General features: G+C 41.5%; 1 protein-coding gene across 2 annotated transcripts in view; it reads right to left on the reverse strand.

The window, feature by feature from the left end:
- LOC140727663 (SH2 domain-containing protein 1B-like) overlaps positions 1-24633 on the reverse strand; it is a 225657-nt gene that overhangs the window by 13529 nt on the left and 187495 nt on the right. For both annotated transcript variants that reach the window (XM_073045300.1, XM_073045302.1), the window contains one exon: positions 14309-14533. In XM_073045300.1, the coding sequence (XP_072901401.1) occupies positions 14309-14496 (188 nt within the window). In that variant the 5' untranslated portion in view covers positions 14497-14533. The remainder of the gene's footprint in view (positions 1-14308; positions 14534-24633) is intronic.

Here is a 24633-nt window from a genome sequence, read left to right on the forward strand (position 1 = left end):
CCCTCTGCCTTCTGCAGGCATGCCAATTCTGAATCCACCTGACCAAACTTCCCTGGATCCCATGCCTTCTGACTTTCTGAATAAGCCTACCGTGTGGAACCTTGTCAAATGCCTTACTAAAATCCATGTAGATCACATCCACTGCATTACCCTCATCTATATGCCTGATCACTTCCTCAAAGAACTCTGTCAGGCTTGTTAGACACGATCTGCCCTTCACAAAGCCATGCTGACTGTCCCTGATCAGACCATGATTCTCTAAATGCCCATAGATCCTATCTCTAAGAATCTTTTCCAACAGCTTTCCCACCACAGACGTAAGGCTTATTGGTCTATAATTACCTGGACTATCCTTACTACCTTTTTTGAACAAGGGGACAACATTCGCTTCCCTCCAATCCTCCGGTACCATTCCCATGGACAACGAGGACATAAAGATCCTAGCCAGAGGCTCAGCAATCTCTTCCCTCGCCTCGTGGATCAGCCTGGAGAATATTCTGTCAGGCCCCGGGGACTTATCCGTCCTAACATATTTTAACAACTCCAACACCTCCTCTCCCTTAATATCAACATGCTCCAGAACATCAACCTCACTCATATTGTCCTCACCGTCATCAAGTTCCCTCTCATTGGTGAATACCGAAGAGAAGTATTCATTGAGGACCTCTCTCACTTCCACAGCCTCCAGGCACATCTTCCCACTTTTATCTCTAATCAGTCCTACCTTCACTCCTGTCATCCTTTTGTTCTTCACATAATTGAAGAATGCCTTGGAGTTTTCCTTTACCTTACTCGCCAAGGCCTTCTCATGCCCCCTTCTTGCTCTTCTCAGCCCCTTCTTAAGCTCCTTTCTTGCTACCCTATATTCCTCAATAGACCCATCTGATCCTTGCTTCCTAAACCTCATATATGCTGCCTAGATCTTCCACCTCACTTCTCACCCATGGTCCCTTCACCCTACCATTCTTTATCTTCCTCACCGGGACAAATTTATCCCTAACATCCTGCAAGAGATCCTTAAACATCGACCACATGTCCATAGTACATTTCCCTGCAAAAACATCATCCCAATTCACACCCGCAAGTTCTAGCCTTATAGCCTCATAATTTGCCCTTCCCCAATTAAAAATTTTCCTGTCCTCTCTGATTCTATCCTTTTCCAGGGAGCGGTGATCACTGTCCTCCAGATGCTCACCCATTGACAGATCTGTGACCTGACCCAGTTCATTAACTAATACTAGGTCTAGTATGGCATTCCCCCTAGTCGGCCTGTCAACATACTGTGACGGGAATCCATCCTGTACACACTTAACAAACTCTGCCCCATCTAAACCCTTGGAACTAATCAAGTGCCAATCAATATTAGGGAAGTTAAGGTCACCCATGATAACAACCCTATTATTTTTACACCTTTCCAAAATCTGCCTCCCAATCTGCTCCTCGGTATCTCTGCTGCTACCAGGGGGCCTATAGAATACCCCCAATAGAGTAACTGCTCCCTTCCTGTTCCTGACTTCAACCCATACTGACTCAAAAGAGGATCCTGCTACATTATCCACCCTTTCTGTAGCTGTAATAGTATCCCTGACCAGTAATGCCACCCCTCCTCCCCTTTTCCCCCCTCTCTATCCCTTTTGAAATCCAGGAATATTGAGAATCCATTCCTGCCCTGGTGCCAGCCAAGTTCTGTAATGGCCACTATATCATAATTCCATGTATGTATCCAAGCTCTCAGTTCATCACCTTTGTTCCTGATGCTTCTTGCATTGAAGTACACACACTTTAGCCCTTCTACCTTACTACCTTTTCGCCCTTTATTCTGCTTCTCTTTCTTCAAAGCCTCTCTATATGTTAGATCTGGCTTTACTCCATGCAGTTCTTTCACTGCTCTATCGCTCCGGGTCCCATCCCCCTTGCAAATTAGTTTAAACCCTCCCGAACCATGCTAGCAAACCTACCAGCAAGGATATTGCTCCCCCTCGAGTTCAGGTGCAACACATCCAATCTGTACAGGTCCTGCCTTCCCCAGAAGAGATCCCAATGATCCAAAAATCTAAAATCCAGCCCCCTGCACCAACTCCTCAGCCATGCATTCAACTGCTATCTCCTGCAATTCTTACGATCACTATCACATAGTACTGGCAGCAATCCTGAGAACGCCACCCTTGAGGTCCTGTTCTTCAGACTTCTGCCTAATTCCCGAGACTCACACTTCAGGGCCTCATCCCTCTTCCTGACTATGTTGTTTGTACCAACATGTATCACGACTTCTGGTTGCTTTCCCTCTCATACTAGGATGTCATGCACCCCGTCAGAGACATCCCGGACCCTGGCATCCGGGAGGCAACAAACCATGCGAGTGTCCTTCTCACGTCCACAAAATCTCCTGTCTGCTCCACTGACTATAGAGTATCCAATGACAACAGCTCTCCTCTTCTCCGTCCCATCCTTCTGGAGTCAGACTCAGTGCCAGAGGCCCTCCCACCGTGGCTCACACCTGGTCGGTCATCTTCGCCAAAAGTATCCAGGACGATAAACTTATTATTCAGGGGAATGGCTACAGGGATGCTCTGCACTACCTGTCTACTCACCTTCACTTCCCCCCCTCTGACTGTCACCCAACAACCTGCTTCCGGCAGCCTAGGTGTGACTACCTCCCTGTAGCTCTCAACTATGTCTGCCTCATTTTCCCTTATGAGTCGAAGGTCATCCAGCTGCTGCTCCAGATTCCTCACACGGTCTTCCAGATCACCCAGCCGCAAGCACTTCTGGTGGATGTGACTCTGCGGGAGAGGGGAGTTCCCCCAAGACTGCCACATCTCACAGGAGAGGCACATCACCATCTCAGGAGGCATTGTAAAGCCTAACTGGGAACAAACTCGTCCTCCGCCTCTTCTCGTCAAAGCCTCAAATCTCCACTCCTTCACTGGCCGCTTTCCACAGGCTGCTCCGCTTAAGCTACCCCTCTATTTATTTCTTTGAGCTTTTCAAATTGCTTGGTCACCTGAACTCGATTGCCCAATCAGCTGCTTTCTGCTGAGTCTGAGCTATTCAAATCTTGATTGTCTAATCAACGGCTTTCTGCTAAGCTATTCAAATCTTGATTGACTTGATTGCACAGTCCAACTGCCAAAACTGCCAGAATCTCTCGAGTCAAAGCCTCAAATCTCCATTCTTTCACTGGCCCATTCACTCACTGGCTGCTTTACACTGTGCATTCACTGAAAATTCTGATTTTTAAAATTTTTATTGATACATAATCTTCTACAGCTATAACAAGTTACAAGACTTCAACAAGTTGATATATATACAATTAATAAAGCTGAAGAAAAAAACATCAAAAAAGAATAATATACAATATTGAAAAAAAAATTATTTTACAAAGAAAAGGAAAAAAAGAGAACCCCAACTAACTTTAAAAAAAAAGAAACCCCTCTAACTACAAGAGAGGGAAAAAGAGAAAAAAAGAAAAAAAAGAAAAAAACCCATGAGGAATCAACTCCTGGAGCAACATGTCTTACCATCATTTATATATATGTAAAATGAAGAAAAATCATCAACCGCCAATTCACATTTATACAAAATAAAATTGGAAGGAAACCTTATAAATTAATTCAAATTAAATGGTAATATTTGGGAAAAGAGCCCCATCTTCTCTCAAAATCAAATCGAGGATCAAAAGTTCTACTTATAATTTTTTCCAAACTGAGACATAACATTACTTGAGAAAACCATTGAATTAATGTAGGGACAGAGGTATCTTTCCATTCCAATAAAATTGCCCTTCTTGCCAACAATGTAACAAATGAAATTGCATGCTGGTCTGAAGATGAAATACCCTGAATATGATGTGGAACTATTCCAAATAGAACAGTCAATGTGCTAGATTGTAAATGAATTTTCAGAGCTTTAGAAATTGTAGAAAATAAAGATTTCCAAAAAGATTTTAATGAAGAACATGACCAGAACAAATGTGACAAAGTGGCTACTTCAGTTTTACACCTATCACAATTGTTATGAGTGAAATTTGAAAATGTATCTGTATTATTCTTGTAGTTAAGACCACTTCCGTATTTTGTTAAACTCTGTAATTCAGTAATATGCTTTATTAGTTAATTTTCACCCTGGTGAAAATTTCCAGAAGGATGGGGGTGTTATGAGTGATGGACAGACCTGATGGACAATGGGGTGCAGAGTTAACCATTTCCCCCCCTCTTGAGAACTACGAACTATTGCTGTTGTTATGTTGCTATTGAGAGAGAGAGATAAAGCCCAGGCAAGAACATCTGCTACAGATAAGAGAGGGGAGAGAGACTGCTGATTTACTGTATTTTGACTCTTCCTGGATTATTTATCTTCCACTACAAGGACTTTACTTTGCTCGTTAACATTCCTCAGGAGATAGCAGGGGTGGCCTGATTTGATGGACACTGTCATTCAGAGTTGATGGATAACTGAGACCCCGTGAGTGGGGATAAAAAGACAGGTCTAGAGAGACACCCTTCAGACACGCCAGTGGACACTGACTGAGTGTTGGGAACCCACAGAAAGGTGGGGGCTTCGGAGACTGAACCAGGAGATCAGTCAGTAAAGCTCACAGTGTTACAGCAGGGCCGGTGGGGACTTGTGTGTGTTTCCACTCATGCCAGAGTGACGAGTCCACCACAGAAGAACGGTCTAGCTGAAGAACAGAGGGGTCATAACTGAATGGCCACAATGACACGACGGATTAAGAAAGCCACAAAAGGTTTGCCTGCCACAGCTGTTGCTGTTACCTCTCGCTCGCTCTCTCTCTTTCTCTCTCCAATGATTTCAATACAACAACCATAACCACCTCAGCATTTATGAACTGAACTCTATACTTTCCTATGACAATTCATTTACCCCTAGACATCGATAGAACTTGTTTATTATTGATTATTATTATTCCTACACTTTTAGGTTTATTACTGCTAATTTGTTTTATATGTATATTTGCATTTTTGATATTGTATTGTGTAGTTTACTAATAAACACCTTTAGTTTGGTACCACCAGACTCCAATGGATTCTTCTTTCTCTGCTGGTCAGACACCCAGTTTGAGGTACGTAACACAATAATTGTCTATATTAGGAAATATTTTGGATAGTCTCTCCTTTGTTAAATAATAATGGTGAACAATTTTAGATTGAATTAAACAGTGATTGGCACATATCAAAGAAGAATTGACCATTTTCAGAACTCGCAACCAATCTTCATTAACAAAGGTCAAATTAAGTTCTCTCTCCCAATCTTGTTTAATCTTTAGTGAGAGGTTATCTTTTTGTAATAAAAATAAATTATAAATTCTACCAATAGAACCTCTTACTAAAGGATTCATATTCAAAATAGTATCCAACAAATCAGATACTTGCATATATGGAAACTTAGATAAGTATTTTTGTAAAAAATGTGTAACCTGAAGATGTTGCAGAAAATGTGTATGAGAGAGAGAATATTTGCTAATTAACTCTTCAAAAGTCATCAATCGACCATCACAAAATAAATCCGCAAAAAAACAGATCCCCTTATTTCTCCATAAGAGAAAAATGGGATCGGTTATTGAAGATTTAAATTAAAAATTTCGATATAAAGAGCTAGACAATTTAAATTGTTTAAAATTTTAAAAATTGTGAAACTGAAACCAAATTTGTAAGGACTGTTTAATAACAGGGTAGAGATTTAAATTTGGAATTTTAGAGAGTTGTAAAGGTAATGGAGCTCCTAATAATGTGGTTAAATGAAATTGTTTGAAAGCTTTTAATGCCAAATCAATCCATACTGGTTTTAGGCTCTTATCGAGCCAATATAGCCAAAAACATAATTGTCGAATATTAACAGCCCAATAATACAATCTTAAATTAAGAAGAGCAAGTCCACCATCTTTTTTAGAATTTTTGTAAATGATACTTATTAATTCTTGGTCTTTCATTGTTCCAAATAAAGGATGAAATAATAGAGTCAATTTGATCAAAAAAAATTTTAGTTAAAAAGATAGGTATATTTTGAAAAATATATAAAAATTTAGGTAAAATCATCATCTTCACAGCATGGATACAACCTATTAAAAGAAAATGTAAGTGGGTTCCATCTAGAAAATAATTGTTTCATAGAGTCCATTAAAGGAACAACATTAGCTTTATAGAGATCTTTATATTTTTAGTAATTATAATACCTAAATATTTAAAACAATTAACAATTCTAAATTGATTATCATTGTATATAAAAACAGGAACATTTAATGGAAAAATTCACTTTTATTTAAGTTAAGTTTGACTATCATTTATGTTACGCTATGCATTCACTAAAAATTCTCATCAGATATTTTAAAATATATTCATTCATCCATGCCCAGATAAGAAGCAACATAAATTCTTTACAGAACTTTAGAGCCATTTAAGGCCCCAAATATACCTTCCAAGTGAGGCAACACTTCACCTGAAACTCTATCAAATTTGTCCACCACATCTGGTGCTCCCAATGTGGTATCCTCTACAAAAATGAGACCCAATGTAGACTGCTGAACACTTCAAGCACCTTCACTTCATCCATCACAAAATGGATGACAAAAGGTACCCAGTGGCCTCCTATTTTAATTCTGCTTCTCATTCCCATTCCAACATGTCAGTCCATGGACCCCTCTGCTGCCCTGATGATGCCACACTCAGGTTGGTGGAGCAACACCTCATATTCCATCTGGGTAGCATCATGATGACATCAATTTCTTCAACTTTTGGTAATTTCTCCCACCCTCCCCCTTCTCCCTTTTGCCTTTCCCCATTCTTGCTCCCCTCTTAACCCTTCTCTTATCCTCACCTGCTCATCAGTTCCCTCTGAGTCCTACTCCTTCCCTTTGTCCCATGGTCCACTCTACTCTCCAGCCCTTTACCCCTTCCACATATCACCTCCCAGCTTCTCATATCACCCGCTCCCCTCCCCTGTCCACCCACCATCCCCTTCACCTGGTCTCACCGGTCACCTGCCAGCTTGTACCTCTTCCCTCCCCCCACCTTCTTGTCCTGGCTTCTTTCATCTTCCTTTCTAGGGTCTCAGTCCAAAACATCAACTATTTATTCTTCTCCATAGATGCTGCCTGGTCTGCTGAGTTCCTCCAGCATTTTGTGTGAGCTGAATTTCCAGCATCTGCAGAACTTTTTGTGTGTATGGAAAGATGTTCTTGCCTTTTTGATGAAGGGTTTCAGACTTGCATCATTGATACTGTTTCTCTTGCCACAGATGCTCCTGATCTGATAACTATTCCTAGTGTTTTTACTGCCATCCTTGATGGATTTAACATTCACCACTGATATCACATACAAATTGTACTACATTTCTGCTAAAAGATTAGGAACACTTACAATAAATATTTTAAATTACATTAATTAAAAAACTGTGCATCTAAGGGAGAATGGTTTATTTAGTACTTTTATAGCAGTCCTGACCAATTGCCCTTCACTTTTTCTGCTGGTCAGAGAATGGGACATTGGTATAAAGTTCCTCCCCTCGCGTGCTTTGTTTAGCACATTGGGCAATCTTGTTGCTTCTTTAGTGTTTGTCTGTTTTAGGTGGATGCAATGTGTAGAGAGACTGTGAGGAAGAATAGTCAGGGCTTAAATGCAATTCAGTTGGATAGGTTGAAATGAGTATATTTTAATGTGAGAACAATCTGGAATATGAGTAATGAACTTAGAGCATGGATCAGTACATGGGACTACGACTTTGCGACCATTACAGAGACTCGACTGTCGCAAAGTCAGGACCAGCTGCTGGATGTTCTGGGATTTAGATGTTTCAAAAGGGACAGGGAGGGAGGTAAAAAGAAATAGGGTAGGGGTATTGCTAATCAGCGATAGTATCAGAGCTACAGACAGAGAGGATGTTGTGGTGAGATCATCTGCTTGAGTCAGTGTAGTTTAAGTCCGAAACAGGAAAAGGAGAAATCATTCTATCGAACCCCTCCCCAACAGAGACATTAAGAAGCAGATCAGGAGGCAGATTCTGGAAATTTGTTGTCATGGATGACTAGGAAGGACACACCTAAACAAATTTTGCTCCATCTAACTCCTTTGCACTAAGGAGGTGCCAATCAATACGAGGGAAGTTAAAGGCAACCATGACAAAATTAGGTGACCTTTAGCATAGTCTTGGACAGGGATAGGAGCAGATGGTATGGAAAAATATTTAACTGGGGGAAGGTGAATTATGATGCAGTTAGGTAGGAACTTGAGACCATGAATTGGGATTAGATGTACGTAGGGAAATGTACAACAGACATGTGAAGTTTGTTTAGGGAGCACTTGCATGGGATTCTGGCAGGGAAGGGATGGTAAGGTGAAGGAACCATGGTTGACAAGAGAAGGAGAACATCTAGTCAAGAGGAAGAAGGAAGCATACTTAGGTTTTGAGAAGTAAGGATCAAACAGACATCTTGAAATTTATGAGGTAGCCAGAAAGGAGTTTAAGAAGGGACATAGGTGAGTTAGAAGGAGGCATGAGAAGGCCTTAGCAAGTAGGATTAAGGAAAGCCCTAAGATATTCTACACGTGACTAGAGTGAAGTTAGGAGTGATCAGGGATAAAAGAGGAAACCAGTACCTGCAGTCAGAGGAGGAAAGGAAGGTCCTTAACTTGTTTCAGTATTCACAAGTGAGAGGGTCCTGGATAAATGTGAGGACAGCTTAAAACAGGCTGATGTGCTAGAACGTGTCAACGTTAAAAAAGATAATGTGCTGGAACTTTGAAAAACATTGGGATAGATAAGTTCCCAGCTCTGGACAGATATACCCTAGGTTTCTAAGAAAAGTGAGGGAAGAGATTTCTGAACCTTTGGTGAAGATTTTTTCATCCTCACTGGCAACAGAAGGAGCACCATAAGAATGAAGGGAGGCAAATATTATGCCTTTGTCAAGCAAGGTAAAAGGGATAATCCTGGTAGTTATAGACCAGTGGCTCTTACATCAGTGATGGGCACACAGAAGGCAGAGAGTGGTCATAGATACTACATCTTCTGCCTGGAGGTTGATGACCAGTGGTGTTCCACAAGGATCAATCTTAGTGATTTTTATTAGTGACTTGGATGAGTAAGTGGAAGGGTAGTCTGCAGATAATATGGAGATGGATAATGGTGTAGAAGGATGTCATAGATTACAAAGGAACATTGATAGGATGCAGAGCTGGGCTGAGAAGTGGCAGATGTCATTCAATCCAGAAAGGTGTGAAGTGATACACTTCAAAAGATTGAACTTGAAGGCAGAATAAAAGGTAAACGGCACGATTCTTGCAGCATGGAGGAATAGCAGCATCTTGGGGTTCACTGTCCTAGATCTCTCAAAGATGCCGAGCAAGTTGATTGGGTGGTTAAGAAGGCATACAGTGTGTTGGCATTCAATGGTTGGGGGATTGAGTTCAAGAGCTACAAGGTAATGTTGCAGCTCAGCTCTATAAGTCAAGTTTATTGTCATTTCGACCATAGACTGCTGGTACAGTATATAGTAAAAACGAAACAACGTTCCTCCAGGACCCTGGTGCTAGATGAAACAACACAAAACTACATTAGACTATGTGAGACAGCACAAGGCTACACTAGACTACGTAAAACAATATAAAAACTGCACTAGACTACAGACCTGCACAGGACTACATAAAGTGCACAAAACAGTGCAGGGCAGTACAATGATTAATAAACAAGACATAGGCACAGTAGAGGACAAATTTCAATATAATAATAAGTGATGTAGATGTCAGTCTAGACTCTGGGTATTGAAGAGTCTGATGGCTTGGGAGAAGAAACTGTTGCACAGTCTGGTGGTGAGAGCCCGAATGCTTTGGTATCTTTTGCCAGATGGCAGGAGGGAGAAGAGTTTGTGTGAGGGGTGTGTGGGGTCCTTCACAATACTGTTAGCTTTGTGGGTGCAACTCGTGTGGTGCAAGTGTCTGTAATAGCGGGAAGAGAGACCCTGACGATCTTCTCAGTTGACCTCACTATCCGCTGCAGGGTCTTGCGATCTGAGACGGTGCAATTCCCGAACCAGGCAAGTGTCGTCTAACCCTGGTTAGACCACACTAGGAATATTGTGTTCAGTTCTGGGTGCCTCAATATAGGAAGGATGTGGAAGATTTAGAGAAGGTGAAGAGAGAATTTATCAGGATGCTACCTGGATTCAAGAGTATGTGTAATGAGAAGAGATTGGCTGAGCTAGGGCTTTCCTCTGTGGAGCGAAGGAGGTGAGAGATAACTTGATAGAGATGTACAAGACAATAAGAGACATAGAAAAAGTGGACAGCCAGCATTTTTTTCCCAGGGCAGAAATGGCTAATGCAAGAGGGCATAAATTTAATGTGATTGGAGGAAAGTATAGTTGTGATGTCAGAGGTAAGTTTTTTATACAGAGAGTGGTAAGTGCATGGAATGCCCCCTGCCAGTGGTGGTGGTAGAGGTAGATGCATTAGGGAGATTTAAAATAGGCGCATGGATAAAAGAAAGCTAGAGGACTATGTGGGAGTGAAGCATAAGATTGATCTCGGAGTAGGTTAAGAGGTTTGCACAACATCAAGGGTTTGTATTGTCTTGTACTGTTCTATGTTGTATGTTCTAATCTCCAAAACTTAGTCGCATTCCAGAGACAACACAAGGTTACAACTGCAGTCCATGTATTAATGAATAAATCCAACTCATTGAATTATTACACAACTCTGATGCAAGTACTAGAACAGGGGTAGTAACACAACAGCGATATGGAGAGTAGAACTGTCCTAGATTTAATTTCCAGTACTATACTGAATTAGCCAGGATGTTGGAATGGATACCACAAATTGCCATTCTGCCTTTGGTTAGGAAGAAAGAAAGAATCCTGGTCCATAACTTTGACAACGGTGCAACCAGATACTTATTACTGTGGTGAGGGTTTCTGCTTCTATCACACACTGTAATGGTAATTTCCAGATCCTAATAAGAAAAAAAATTTCATTTGTTTCCCTCTAATCCTTCCAAATAATCTTAAAATTATGCTCCATATTCATTGACTTCACTGCTTAGGGAAATAATTCCTCATTTCTTCCTGTCTTGGCCTCTCAGAAAATAATACAATTTATTATAATAATTACAATTTATTCCTGGTCCTCACCTATCACCCTACCAGCCTACAGATCCAACGCATAATCCTCCGTAACTTCCGCCACCTCCTTCGTGATCCCACCACCAACCACATCTTCCCCTCCCCACCACTCTCGGCTTTCCACAGGGATCGCTCCCTACGCGACTCCCTTGTCCATTCATCCCCCTCCCCCTCCCCACTGACCTCCCTCCGGGCACTCATCCCTGCAAACGGAAGAAGTGCTACACCTGCCCCCACACTTCTTCCCTCACTACCATCCCAGGCCCCAAACAGTCCTTTCAGGTGAGGCACCATTTCACCTGCGAGTCAACTGGGGTGATATACTGTATCCGGTGCTCCCGATGTGGCCATTTATACATTGGGGAGACCTGCCGCAGACTGGGAGACCGTTTCGCCGAACACCGGCGCTCAGTCCTCCAGCAGTGGCGGGATCTCCCTGTGGCCACACACTTCAATTCCACAGACCACTCCCACTCCGACATGTCTGTCCATGGCCTCCTCTACCATCAAGATGAGGCCACACGCAGGTCGATGGAGCAATACCTTATCTCCCGCCTAGGTAGCCTCCTACCTGCCGGCATGAACATCCAACTCACTGACCTCCCTTGATACCCCTGCCTCTCCCCTTACCCCCATCCCTATCTATTACTTTAGTCTGGTTCTCTTTTTCTCTCTTTTTCCCTCCTCACTATAATCTCTCCTCCCAGCCCTACCTTTCTTTCTCTTTTATTTCCCATAATTCTCCACCTTCCCCCAGCCCATTAATCTCCAGCCTATCACTTCCCAGCTCTCTACTTTATCCCTCCCCCCACTTCTTATCCCCCCTCGGCCACCCCATGTTACTTCACTCCTGATGAAGGGTTTCGGCCCGAAACGTCGTCACTACCTCCTCCCATAGATGCTGTCTGGCCTGCTGAGTTCTGCCAGTATTTTGTGTTTTTTATTTATTTCCAGCTGTGGTGAACTACATACACCTGTCTGGACATGCCCCCCCCCCCCCCACTGACTGCTCCTGTGGCTCCTCCCACAGACTCCGGTATAAAGTCGATTGGAGGCACAGACCCTTCCTCAGTCTCCAGGATGTTGTGTGGTGGTCGCTTGCTGCTTGTGCTTTCTTCCAGCCAATAAAAGCCTACCTTAACCCACGTCTCAGAGTTATTGATGGTGCATCACCAGCATCTGCAGATTCACTCGTGTTGCAATATATTTTACCCATTTCTCTCTAACTAAATTTCATTTTTGCCAACATCTTTATAAATTTCCTGAATCCTCTCTTATGGTATTGCACACTTCTTGAAATGTGGCGGTCATGTGATTAAAAACAAGAAGTTGTCTGTCCTACTTTGAAACCATAAAACACTTTCATAAACCAATTTTACTATTTATGGATGTTCAGTCCTTACACACTTCTATCCCCCATCAAGAAGGCCTCCAAGCTCTTTCTTGACAAAATAACCAACCAATTCCCTTCCACCACCACCCCTCTCCATTTGGCAGAACTGATCCTCACCCTGAACAATCTTTCCTTTGGCTCCTCCTACTTCCTCCAAGCTCAAGGAGGAGCTATGGGCACTTGCCTGGTCTGCAACTATGTCTGCCCCTTTGTTGGTCTTGTAGACCAGTCCAAGTTTGAAGCCTTCTCTGGTAATACTCCCCAGATCTTCCTCTGTAACATTGGTGACTGCATTGGTGCTGCTTCATGCTGAGTTAATCAATTTTATCAACTTTGTCTCTAACTTCTTTTCTTTTTCTTTTTCAATCTTTTTATTAATATCAACATAATAAGATTGATACATAGTTATTGGGATTACAAAATTACAAAATCTAAAATGAGCACAAAAGGATACATAAGCAATAAGTACAATGTAGTTAAGTCTTCCCAAATCATACAAGATACAAATATAATATAGACAAGACAAAGAAAAAACTAGGTATATCAATATAAAAAAACAAAAAAAGAAGAAAAAGAGAAAAAGAAAAAAAAATTATTATCCCAAAAAACAAGAACTAATCTAACAAACTAACCAGTAACTAATAGAAAAAAAGAAGAAAAGAAAAAAAACAGCATGGGCTGATTATAGTGTCTAAGAAAAGACAAAAAATCATCAGTGTCCCGAACTCCGATCCTCTACATATATAAAATCGGAACCAGAAAAAAATAGGATTGGAACAGGGTCAAATTACATCATGTGAAAATATTGAATAAATGGCCTCCAAGTCCTTTCAAATTTAATAGAAGGGTCTAATTTTTCCAATAAACTTCTAATTTTTTCCAAATTTAAACATAACATAGTTTGGGAAAACCAATGAAATGTGGTAGGGGGATTAATTTCTTTCCAATTCAACAAAATAGATTTTTTGGCCATTAATGTAAGAAATGCAATCATCCGACAAGCAGAGGGAGATAAATAAATTGACTCCATCATTGGTAAACCAAAAATTGTCTCTAACTTCTGTCCTGCCTTTAAATTCACTTGCTCCATCTCTGACAGCTTCATCCACTTTCTCCATTTCTCTGTTCCCATCTCTGGAGATGAAATGTTGACTGACATCTTTTATAATCCTACTGATTCCCACGGTTATCTTGACTACACCTCTTCTCACCCTATCTCCTGTAAAAATGCTATTCCCTTTTCTCAGTTTCTTCACCTCTACCACATCTGTTCCCAGGACATCACTTTCCATTCCAGGATATCAGAGATGCCCTCTTTCTTTAAAGAACAGGGTTTTCCTCCCTCTGCTATTGATGCTGTCCTCACCCGCATCCCCTCCATTTCCCGAACATTCGTGCTCACCCTATTTTCCTGCCTCCTTAACAGTGATAGAGTTCCTCTTGTCCTTACCTACCACCCCATGAGCTTCCACATCCAACACGTTATCCCCCGCAACTTCTGCCATCTCCAAAAGGATCCTACCACTAAACATATATCTTTGCTGCACCCTTCCCTCTGCTTTTTGCTGGGGTTGCTCCCTCTGTGATTCCCTTCTCCTTCCCTCTCTGACCTGAAGAAGAGTTTCCGCCAGAAATGTTGACTATCTATTCATTTTTGTAGATGTTGCCTGACCTGCTGAGTTCCTCCAGCATTTTGTGTGTGTTGCTTTGACCATCTATGATACTTTACCTTTCAATTAATAATTTCGTAAATTAAACTACACGTTTATCACAGTGTTACTTACAATACACTGAGGCATAACGTATCAGGGACTGTTTCACTCTGCCGCACTAAATAACTTCCATCAATCGCATTTGCTCCAAGTAAAGTTTCACATTCCTTTTTGCTGATGTTTCCATGAAAATACGGGAGTGATGCAATAACAGACATTTGGTCTGCTTTTCTCTCATGTCTTCTCTTTGCTTCACACATGAAGTCTTATTTCTTTCTCTTGAGCTTTCAGTTTTAACTATTGAATAAAAAAGGTTGAGGATGTTACAGTATTTAGTTGTTAATTACAAGCAAAGAGCAACATTATCAGTTCAAGTGCAAACTTAAGTAATGATTTTTAAAAAATGCTAAATTGTCAACAATAGTAATTAGGGTGGTGAAGTCAATGAAGAAGGAAGTACTGATCTGAGATACACAGCTTTCCTGTGCCACCCAATTTGTGGATACTTAAGTTGCAAGGAAAAATTTGGGAAACAAGTTTTTCATCCTGAAAAGGAGGAGCACAAGGGGCATGTGGTGGGGGGGGGGGAGTCTTACTAATTTATATAGATAACAAATAATGTGAAAAAGTTAGAATGTAGTACTACTTTAATTATATTGTCTACTAAGAAGACAGGCTCAAACTAGTAACAGATACTTAAAATACTGATATTAAGAAAATCATCAAAGAATAGACTTTCTATACAGAGACAAACAATCCTGAATTACTGAAGAAAAAATTAAGAGCAAGAATGGATCTCCAAACATAATGGGGAAATAGGCTCTCTCGCCTGAGAGTATTATATGACCATGTGAGAAAAGGACATAACGATATCTCTAGATTATGATCACACTATCTGGGCAGCGTTCCTCACACTAACATGGATTGCATTTTCCCAGGTGTCCAGAAAGATTATGAGGAGATCTCAGGGCTGCAAAGTAATTGTAAATATGCCATACAATGATAGCATTACCTTTGTCAGCAGTTTTGATGAAAATATTGGGGTTGGTCTTCAGAGCACAAAATGCTCCAATTTCAGAGAGGCATTGGTTAGAGTGATTAAGTAGAATGGAACATTGAGACAGACAACATCACACCAGGATATAGCAAGAAAGAGCAGGGTATTGACCTGAAATGTTAACTCTTTTATTGTTCTCTATAAATGAATATCTCCAGTATTTTCTGTGTCCTCAGCATAATCTAACGTTGTCTGATGTGTGGATTGCTGACATTTAATTTTATTTCCAAGTGTCTCAGAGTGCCAGCACCTCTGGCTCTGATGTCCTGGATGTTGCAAGGGAGCCGTGGATCTGTTGTTATCGCATTTCCTGTGTAAATGTACGGTTTGAAATGTCATATTCAATTTGTGGTTGCTGAAGTGGCGAAACGAGCATACCTAATTGCTTACTAAATGGTCTAGCACATTTTGTGAGAGTGCCTAGTCAGAAGAGATTTAGTAACTGAGTGGTTCCTTAAGGCTGTTATAGCCGGGGGTGGGCGGTAGTGGGGATGAGGTCCCGCTGCCTATTAAATGCTCCCAATGGTGTGCGTCTCAAGTACCCTCCGACAACCGAGTCCAGCTCCTGGCCTTTTGTGTGGCTTAGCCACTAAGCCCAACGACAGCATTTCTACTGACAGGAGAAAGGGCAAATGCAGGTTACTGGCACCTTAAAATCAATCGCTCTAGACAAATGGCGCTCATCAGCCGTGGTTAGCAGTTCATCCAAGAGAAGGAAAACTCTGATTTCAAACCTCCGCTGCCCTGTGACTATACCTATTCATGGGGAAACCTCTGGGAGTAAACCCAGAGGGAAAATCAGAGCTGGAGTCCCTAAGGCAGTCCAACATTGAGCTCAATGCTGACTGGCAACTCCTGCGAAGCCACTGGTGCCACATTGTATCAGTCTCTGTTACCCCTTCTGACTCACCAGCTGTGCAGAGAGGGCGAGCCTTCTGTACGGGCCACAGCCTGCTCTCCATGTTGTACTGCCCTGGCTTGCATACTGTCTTGTATATTGGCTTTGACATTGATTTGACATACATTGATCCTGACCAACGGAAGCCAAAAAGTAACTGATTAAGGTAAAGCTTTATACAATAAAGTGCTCAGAAAGAGAATGAAATAATGACTGACAAGATAAGTGGACACGAGAAGTCGTTTGCTGGGGACCTAAGAAGTCAGATGAGAGGTAGGTTTGGTGATTATTTTTATTTAATTTATTTAATTGCTGCTGCAGTTCTATACTGCAGTCATTGAGTCTGTCCTGTGCACCTCCATCATTGTGTGGTTTGGAGCCGCCACCAAGCAGGATAGAACCAGACTACAGCGCACAGTGAGGACTGCCGAGCGCATCATTGGAGCCTCCCTGCCCTCTATTGTGGACCTGTACTCTTCCAGGTTGAAGAAGAGGGCGGGGAACATCATAAAGGACTCCTCCCATCCTGCGCACGGACTGTTTGATCTGCTTCCGTCTGGTAGGCGCTTCAGATCCCTCCAGACTAAGACTAATAGGCACTGGAGAAGGTTTTTCCCTACTGCGGTCACTTTGCTGAACAGTTAACTGCCGGTTAACTGTCGGCTAACTATTACTTGGATTGCACTACCTGTATGTATAATTTATATTTTCATTTATATTTATCATTATTATTGTTATGAGCAGAGTGACAACATTTGCCAGAAGTAAATTCCTTGTATGTGCATAGGTACTTGGCGATTAAAGTCTGATTCTGATTCTGATTCTGATTTTGAGAAGAGGCTGTTTTGACCCATTGAGCCTGTACCTCCCGATTACACCCATATTACAAATGAACATACTAACACATACGTCTTTGGAATGTGGGAGGAAACTGGAGAACCTGGAGGAAAGCTACAGGGTCATGGGAGAACATACAAACTCCTTACAGACACTTGTGGGAATTGAAACCATGTCTCTGGTGATGGAACAGCATTGGGCTAACTGCTATGCTAACACGCCGTCCCAAAATTGAGTTTGTTCATGACTCAGACCTGGAACCTCTCACACCAACAGCAGGACCCCTAGACCAATGAGCCACTTTGTATCTACTGTAGTAGCGTACAATTGTACTCACCTTCCCTGTTCTGGCACAAGTTTATTAAGCTAATGACTTCACTATTCCCATCAATGGCATAATGCTCCTGTTAATAATCTTCTAGGTCATCCAGCCTTGCTGTGGAAGAATATCTCTTGTTGACTCTTCACTGAAACTCAACAATGTGTAGAGCAACTGATTATTATATACAAGACCTGTCCTTCCTACATCCACAAAGAAACTTCACTCATTCATTCCTTAATCTCCAGTTTCCATTGTTGGATTGCCTCTTTAAAGCCTTTAGATGAGTTTCCTTGCTCCAGATCCACGTAATGCATAGTGCAACATATTTTACGCCAAACTCAGAAAATGTTGCAATTAATAGGCTGAATTAGAAAGCCATGGACAAAACAAGATACTGAACATTCATCCTGGTTTCCGTACTCATACAGTGCCCTTCTGACCTGAGCTGCCTTGTTTCTCACCCGTCTTCCCCAAAAGACCCTCCCTGCCCCCACCCATGGTGCCCTTTCAAAATTAAATTCATACTTATTGTCAGGGTTCTGCTGAAGATTGGTATCAGCGCACCTTGTTTGGGCTTCATGGGCCAAGGTACAAGGGTACTAAGAAACCTTGGAGAAGGCCTAATTTTACCAAAGCTGCCCCCTCCCATCAGTACTCTTTCACTTGAAGATGGTTCAGAGACACACAGTTTAACCTGGAAGAGTGTGAAGTGATTTACTTTGGAAAGTCGAAACTGAAGGCTGAATCCAGATTAATGACAGGATTGATTGCGGTGTGAAGGAACAAAGGGATCTTGGGCACAATATGGTTGTTAAGATGGCATATGGTGTATTGGACTTTGTTAGTCGGGAGATTGAGTTCAGGAGCTGTGAGACAATGTTGCAACTCTTGTGTTACGTACCCCGTAACTGGGTGTCTGACCAGCAGAGAAAGAAGAATCCGTTGGAGTCTGGTGGTACCAAACTAAAGGTGTTTATTAATAAAAATAAGCAAAAACCATATCAATAATGCAAATATACATATAAAACAAGTTAGCAGTAATAAACCTAAAAGTGTAGGAATAATAATAATCAATAATAAACAAGCTCTATCGATGTCTAGGGGCAAATGAATTGTCATAGAAAAATATAAAGTTCAGTTCAGTTCCTAAGTGCTGATGTAGTTATGGTTGTTGTATTGTAATCGTTGGAGAGAGAGAGAGCGAGCGAGATGTAACAGCTACAGTCAGGCAAACCTTCCTTTGCTTTCTTAATCCGTCGTATCGGTGTGGTCATTCAGTTATGACCTCTCCGTCCTTCTGCTAGACCGTTCTTCTGTGGTGGACTCGTCACTCTGGCATGAGTGGACACACACACAAGTCCCCACCGGCCCTGCTTTTACACTGATAGTCTTACTGACCGACCTCCTGGTTCGGTCTTCGAAGCCCCCACCTTTCTTGTGGGTTCCAACACTCAATCAGTGTCCACTGGTGTGTCTGGAGGGTGTCTCTCCAGACCTGTCTTTTATCCCTACTCATGGGGACTCAGCTATCCATCACTCCTGAATGACTGTATCCATCAAATAAGGCCACTCCTTCAGTCCACTGAGGAATGTTTATGAGCAAACTATTGTCCTTGCAGCGAAACAGTAAGTAATTCAAAAATGAGTCACAATACGGTTAATCAGCAATTTCCCCCTCTCTCTTATCTGTCGCCGATGTTCTTGCTTGTTTTTCCGTCTCTCTTTCTCATGATCAGCATAACAACAGCAATAGTTCGTAGTTCTCTGGAGGGGGGGAATGGTTAACTCTGTACCTCATTGTCCATCAGGTTTGTTCATCACTCATAACACTTTATAACCCTAGTACACCACACTTAGAATATTGTGTTCAGTTCTGGTTGCCTCATCATAGGAAGGATGGGGAAACTTCAGAGAAGGTGCTGCCTGGACTAGAGGGCACATCTTATGAAGATAGGTTGAGTGAGCTAGGGCTTTTCTCTTTGGAGAGACGGAATGAGAGGTGACTTGATAGAGGTGTACAAGGTGATAAAAGGCATAGATAGAGTGGATAGCCAGAGACTTTTCCAAGGGCAGAAATGGCTTATACAAGGACATGTAATTTTAAGGAGATTGGAAGAAAGTATTGGTGAGGATATCAGAGATAAACTCTTTACATAGAGAGGGTTGGGTGTGTGGAACGTCTACCAGGACTGGTGGTAAATTAGGAGCATTTAAGAAACCTAGGCACATGGATGAGAGAAAAGGTTATGCAAGAAGGAAAGGATCTTCGAGTAGTTTAAATCTTTCTCTCTCTTTTCAAATATATTCATTAAGTCCCTGTCTTAAGTTTTTGATAATCAGTCCTAATAGATCCTTATCCGTCGTTGTCATATTTTCTTTGATAAAGCTCATGTGAAATGCTTTGAACATTTCAGCATGTTAACTGCAATTTGCCACAGTTAATACCTTTCTACTATTTTGTAGTATAATCTTGTGTACTGTGCAAGATTCAGTATTTATTGTTGTTAAGAAAGTTAAATTACACTGCACTTTGCAGACGAGCAAGATTATTTCACCAATGAAAAAAAAAACAGGCTCTGTGAGAACTCTCACTTACTAACTTGTAGCCACACCAAATGGCTAATGCTCACACCACAAAGTACAATTTCTGAAGCACAGACCTTGGTATTTTGTATTCTAACTCCAAAAATAGCAATCAGCTTGGTAAAATAAATTTAATGTGGGTCATCTGTATTTGGAAATCAGAATGTAAGTATTTCACAGAAGAAAACTATATTCTCTGTTTCTGTAGTTCTTCTTGATTGTTCTATTTGCATGAACAAAATCCCAGTAACTGAAACTGGGTATATTATCCTTGTAAATCTAGAAAGCAATAACAGGCATAAAATTTGTGTGACTCAATTCCTTAATGATTACATTTCCAAGACTATGGTGCATTTGGTCTGACCCCTCCTTGCTAGCATATATCTTGATTTCTGTTCTGTTTATTATTCAGTGTCCATGATTTATCACAGAAATATGGCTGAGGTTTGGAACTTCATTTGAAATTTAGGAGGAATCAGTAGGTCAGAGCCTGGGATCTGGGAGGTCCAAGGGTTGAGGTGGTGGCACGTGCAGCACAGAGCATAGACCAGGGTGTCGGTGTGAAACTAAAAAAACATAGGATATAAAGGAACATATATATAGCAACAAAATTAATAAGCAGAAGACATAATTCTGGTGAAATGCTGTTTTCAGATTGAAGGCACATATCCATTAGTTACTATGCCAATCCATCCCACCCCATCGCCTCATCATTATCCACCAACACACCCAGAATTGGAAGTATTTTCTTACTGGTGAATCAGAAATCTTTTAACTCTTGATGGTCTTTTCATTGCCTACTGCTCTTGTCCTACTTGATGGTAGTGGTCTTGATGAATAACTGCAGTGCATTTTGTAGATGTTGTTGTTCCTTTCTGTGCCTTGTGGCGCATCAGGTGGAAAGCTTGCCATTTCGTTAGCATTTTGGTCTGTTTTTACAAAGCCAAGTTGCTAGCTCGACGCTCAACCCAGCACGGATGGAAAGCGTGCAAGGAGCCGGCCAGATTTGAACCCAGGACCACTCGCCTCGACGTCCACTACGACACTGGCCGGCTAGATGGTGCATGAGGAAGTGAACGTCTGCAATAGTGGATCGTGTGCCAGCCAAGTGAGCTAATTTACCCTGGATGGTGTTTGAGATGCTTCAGTGTTGTCAGTGTTACACTAACCAAGCCACAGTTTCCATCACGTGACCTGCTTGTAACCTTTAGAATGTGAGAGCCAGAAGATAAATCATTCACCACTGGACACCCATTTGCTGTCTTGCTCTTGTGGCCATAGTATTTATGTGGTGGATCCAGTTGTTTCCATCAATGGTGAATTCTGTGTCTATTCAGTAATGGTAGGCAAGCTGAACGTCATGGATAAATGGCTGGACTTCCTCTTGCTGATGATGGTCACGGCTCTATTTTTGTGTCAGCTATTTTTGTATTTGTCACTTATCAGCCTTTTCCTCAAAGCTATCTAGGTCTTGCTAAAGACAAATCCATCTTAGTATCTGACCATACAATACATGCAATGTCGCAGGTTTTGTTTTCTATTCATTCAATGGATGTGTGCAGACTGACCCAACGTTTAATTACCCATTTCTAGTTGTGTTTGAGAAGGAGATGGTGAACTGCCTCTTTCAACCGCCGCAGTTTTTGAGGTGTGGACATTTCCACATTGCCATTCGGGAGGGAGTGCTAAGGTTCTGACCCAGCAATGTATTTCCAAATCAGGATGGCGATGAACTGCCTTTTGATCGCTGGGGGGGGGGAGGAAATCGCTCAGTGCTGGAGAGGGAAAGGCCTGCTGCTGTGCCCGAAGAATGTCACCTGGCTTTTCTGAGTTTTGGATATGGACTTGGACTTCAGACTTTTTTTCCCAGTCTTACAGTATTTTATATTCTGTGTTTTGTGCCCGATCTTTCTAGGTACTTTTGTGTGCAAGGGAGGGTGATTTGGGGGTCGATGATTTGTTCGTTATTTTTTGCGGGGAGGAGGGATTTGGGGGTTGATGATCGTGCTGCCGGTCTTTAGTCTCTTGCTTTTGTGGCTATTTGGAGAAGAAGAATTTCAGAGTTGTACACTTTGATAATAAATGAACCTTTAAACCTTTATACGGCTGGAAAGCTACTTCTAGGTGATGGTGTTCCTATGTTTAGATGGCCTTGTCCTAGCTGCTAGAGGTCATATGGTGAAAGGTGCTGTTAAGAAGTCTTGGTGGATACTGCAGTGTGTCCTGTCGATAACATAAACTGCTGATAATGTGCTTTGGTGGTAGAGCGTGTGAATGGTTTTTATTTTAATTTATTGAGATACAGCACGGAACAGGCCCTTCTGGCCCTTTGAGCCATGCCACCCAGCAGCTCCCCAATTTAATCCTAGCCTAATCACCAGACAACTGACAATGATTGATTAACCTACCAATTAGTACGTCATTGTACTGTGGGAGGAAACCAGAGCATCCGGAGGAAACCCACACTATGGATGGAGTGCTGATCAAGTGGGCTGCTAAACCCTGCGTGGTGTTGTGCTTCCTGAGTGCACTTAACCAGACAGTGGAAAATATTCCATCACACTCCTGACTTGAGCCCTGTGAATGAGCTTTGAACATTGGTCAGACTGTCAAGCCGAGAAGGATCCGTTCATTCCTTTCTTTACTTTCTCTATACATGTGACAATAAACTTGACTTTGATTTTGATTTTCTGCAAAGCCAAGTATGTTACATCCAATATCACCCTCTTATACATTCCAGTCACATTCTCAAAGAGCTCCAGTAAATTAAACAAACATGATTTACCTTTCATAAATCCATATTATTCTCCTTAATAGTATTTTAAAGTGTTCTACTGCTGTACCCTTCAGACACGCTCTCTTTAAAATAATCTCTTTCAAACTTCTGGCTTGTATATTATCAGATCCTTGGGATTTATCCACTTCCACATTCAGCATTATTATGTAACACTTCAGATCCCCTTTCACACTAGCACCTTGAATCTCTAATATATCCAAAAGGTTTTATGTGTCTTCTCTGTATTCAAATGCAAACTAACTGCTTGCATAGTTACACTGTACAGTCGGCCCTCCTTACCTGCGGATTCCGCCAACCGTGAATCGCCAAAACCCCGAAGTGCTCTTCCAGCACTTGTACAAACTTTTTCTTCTTGTCATTATTCCCAAAACAATGCAGTATAACAACCATTTTACATAGCATTTACATTGTATTAGGTATTATAACTAATCCAGAGATGATTTAAAGTATACGGGAGGATGTGCATAGGTTACCGTGGATTGGGATCGAAAAAAATCGTAAGTTCTCTAAGTCGGAACAGGTACATCCGATACTATTTAGCGTCAGTTACTCAAACGTTTGTCTTAGTATATAGTATATATTTTACCTTTCTATGCATATAAAACACTTAAGAACATATACTTCAGCGCTGGGCTCAAGAACAGAAGTTCTCGGGACTCGGGACAGATCGCTCCCGAGTGCGCTCTCCACCATGCCGGGTTGATGTGGATCAAAAACCCTATACTTAAGCCACTGCGTTGCTCAGTAATAATTGTAGCTTTCACCGGGACAGAGCCTTTCTCACTTTATCCTTTAAAATTGTTCCGATTGTTGACCGACTGGAGCCTAACTCTTTTCCAATGACCAACCGTGTTTTACCTCTTTCCGATCGCTTTATTATTTCCACTTTATTTTCAATCGTGATCGTGATTATTTTTGTGAACAGAAACACTGCGCATTCAGAGATCTGGTGCTAAGTCTTAATGTCCACCTTACAGAGACAGGTTAAGTAAGGTTTGGGGTTCCACTGGGTCCTAAGGTCCACCATGTTGAGGCAGGTTGAATAAGGGACTTGAGCATCCACGAAGGGTCCCAGAACCAATCCCCCGCGGATAAGGAGGGCCGACTGGATCTTCATTCCCCATTATAAATTGTACCATCTCTATCCATGCAATGCCCACATTTTCCTTCACTAGTCTTCTTCTTTTCTTTTCACATGCCTCTGTAAGTTCCTGATTTTATGTTTGTGTGATCCACATTTATATTTTCTCTTGCTTTTCTCTATCAATTTCTTTTGCTGAGTTCCAAGATGCTCCCAATCCTCAGGTCAACCATTATTTCTGTCAATTTAATATGGTTCATCCTGTGGTTTAATCTTATCTTTAATTTCTTAGGTCAGCCACAGATTAATCACTTCGTGTTTTGGCATTATTTCTCTCATTGCTTAGCATTTCCTATCCACCAATCCACCTTTCAATGTTTTCTCACAGTCAGTGATACTAACTCTTCATTTAAATGTAAGAGTTTATCTTGTACTGAGTCACTTTCGCATTCAATGTAAATGAAAATCAAAAAAAAATTGGAGGTTCTGGAAATCTAAAATAAAAAACCAGAAAATGATGCAACTATTCAGTGTGTCTGGCTTGCACCTACACAGTAACCAGAAATAACTTCTTCCATTTTCCACGGATTCAGTCCGACTTGCTCATTTCTTCAACAGTTCCTGTTTATATCGATCAGATTAAGATCATTCTTCTGAACTTCCCTTGACAACAAGCTTATTATTCAACCATTTCTCAATGCAGAAAAAAAACTTTAAAATGTTGGATACTTCTACATATTGAACTAGAAGAGCATCTCATAAATTCCATGCAGTCAACTTCTACTTTACCTTAAAGCAAATTTGATCCATCTCATTTCCATG

The sequence above is a fragment of the Hemitrygon akajei genome, chromosome 5 (genome assembly GCF_048418815.1).
Source record: "Hemitrygon akajei chromosome 5, sHemAka1.3, whole genome shotgun sequence".
NCBI classification, from domain to species: domain Eukaryota; kingdom Metazoa; phylum Chordata; class Chondrichthyes; order Myliobatiformes; family Dasyatidae; genus Hemitrygon; species Hemitrygon akajei.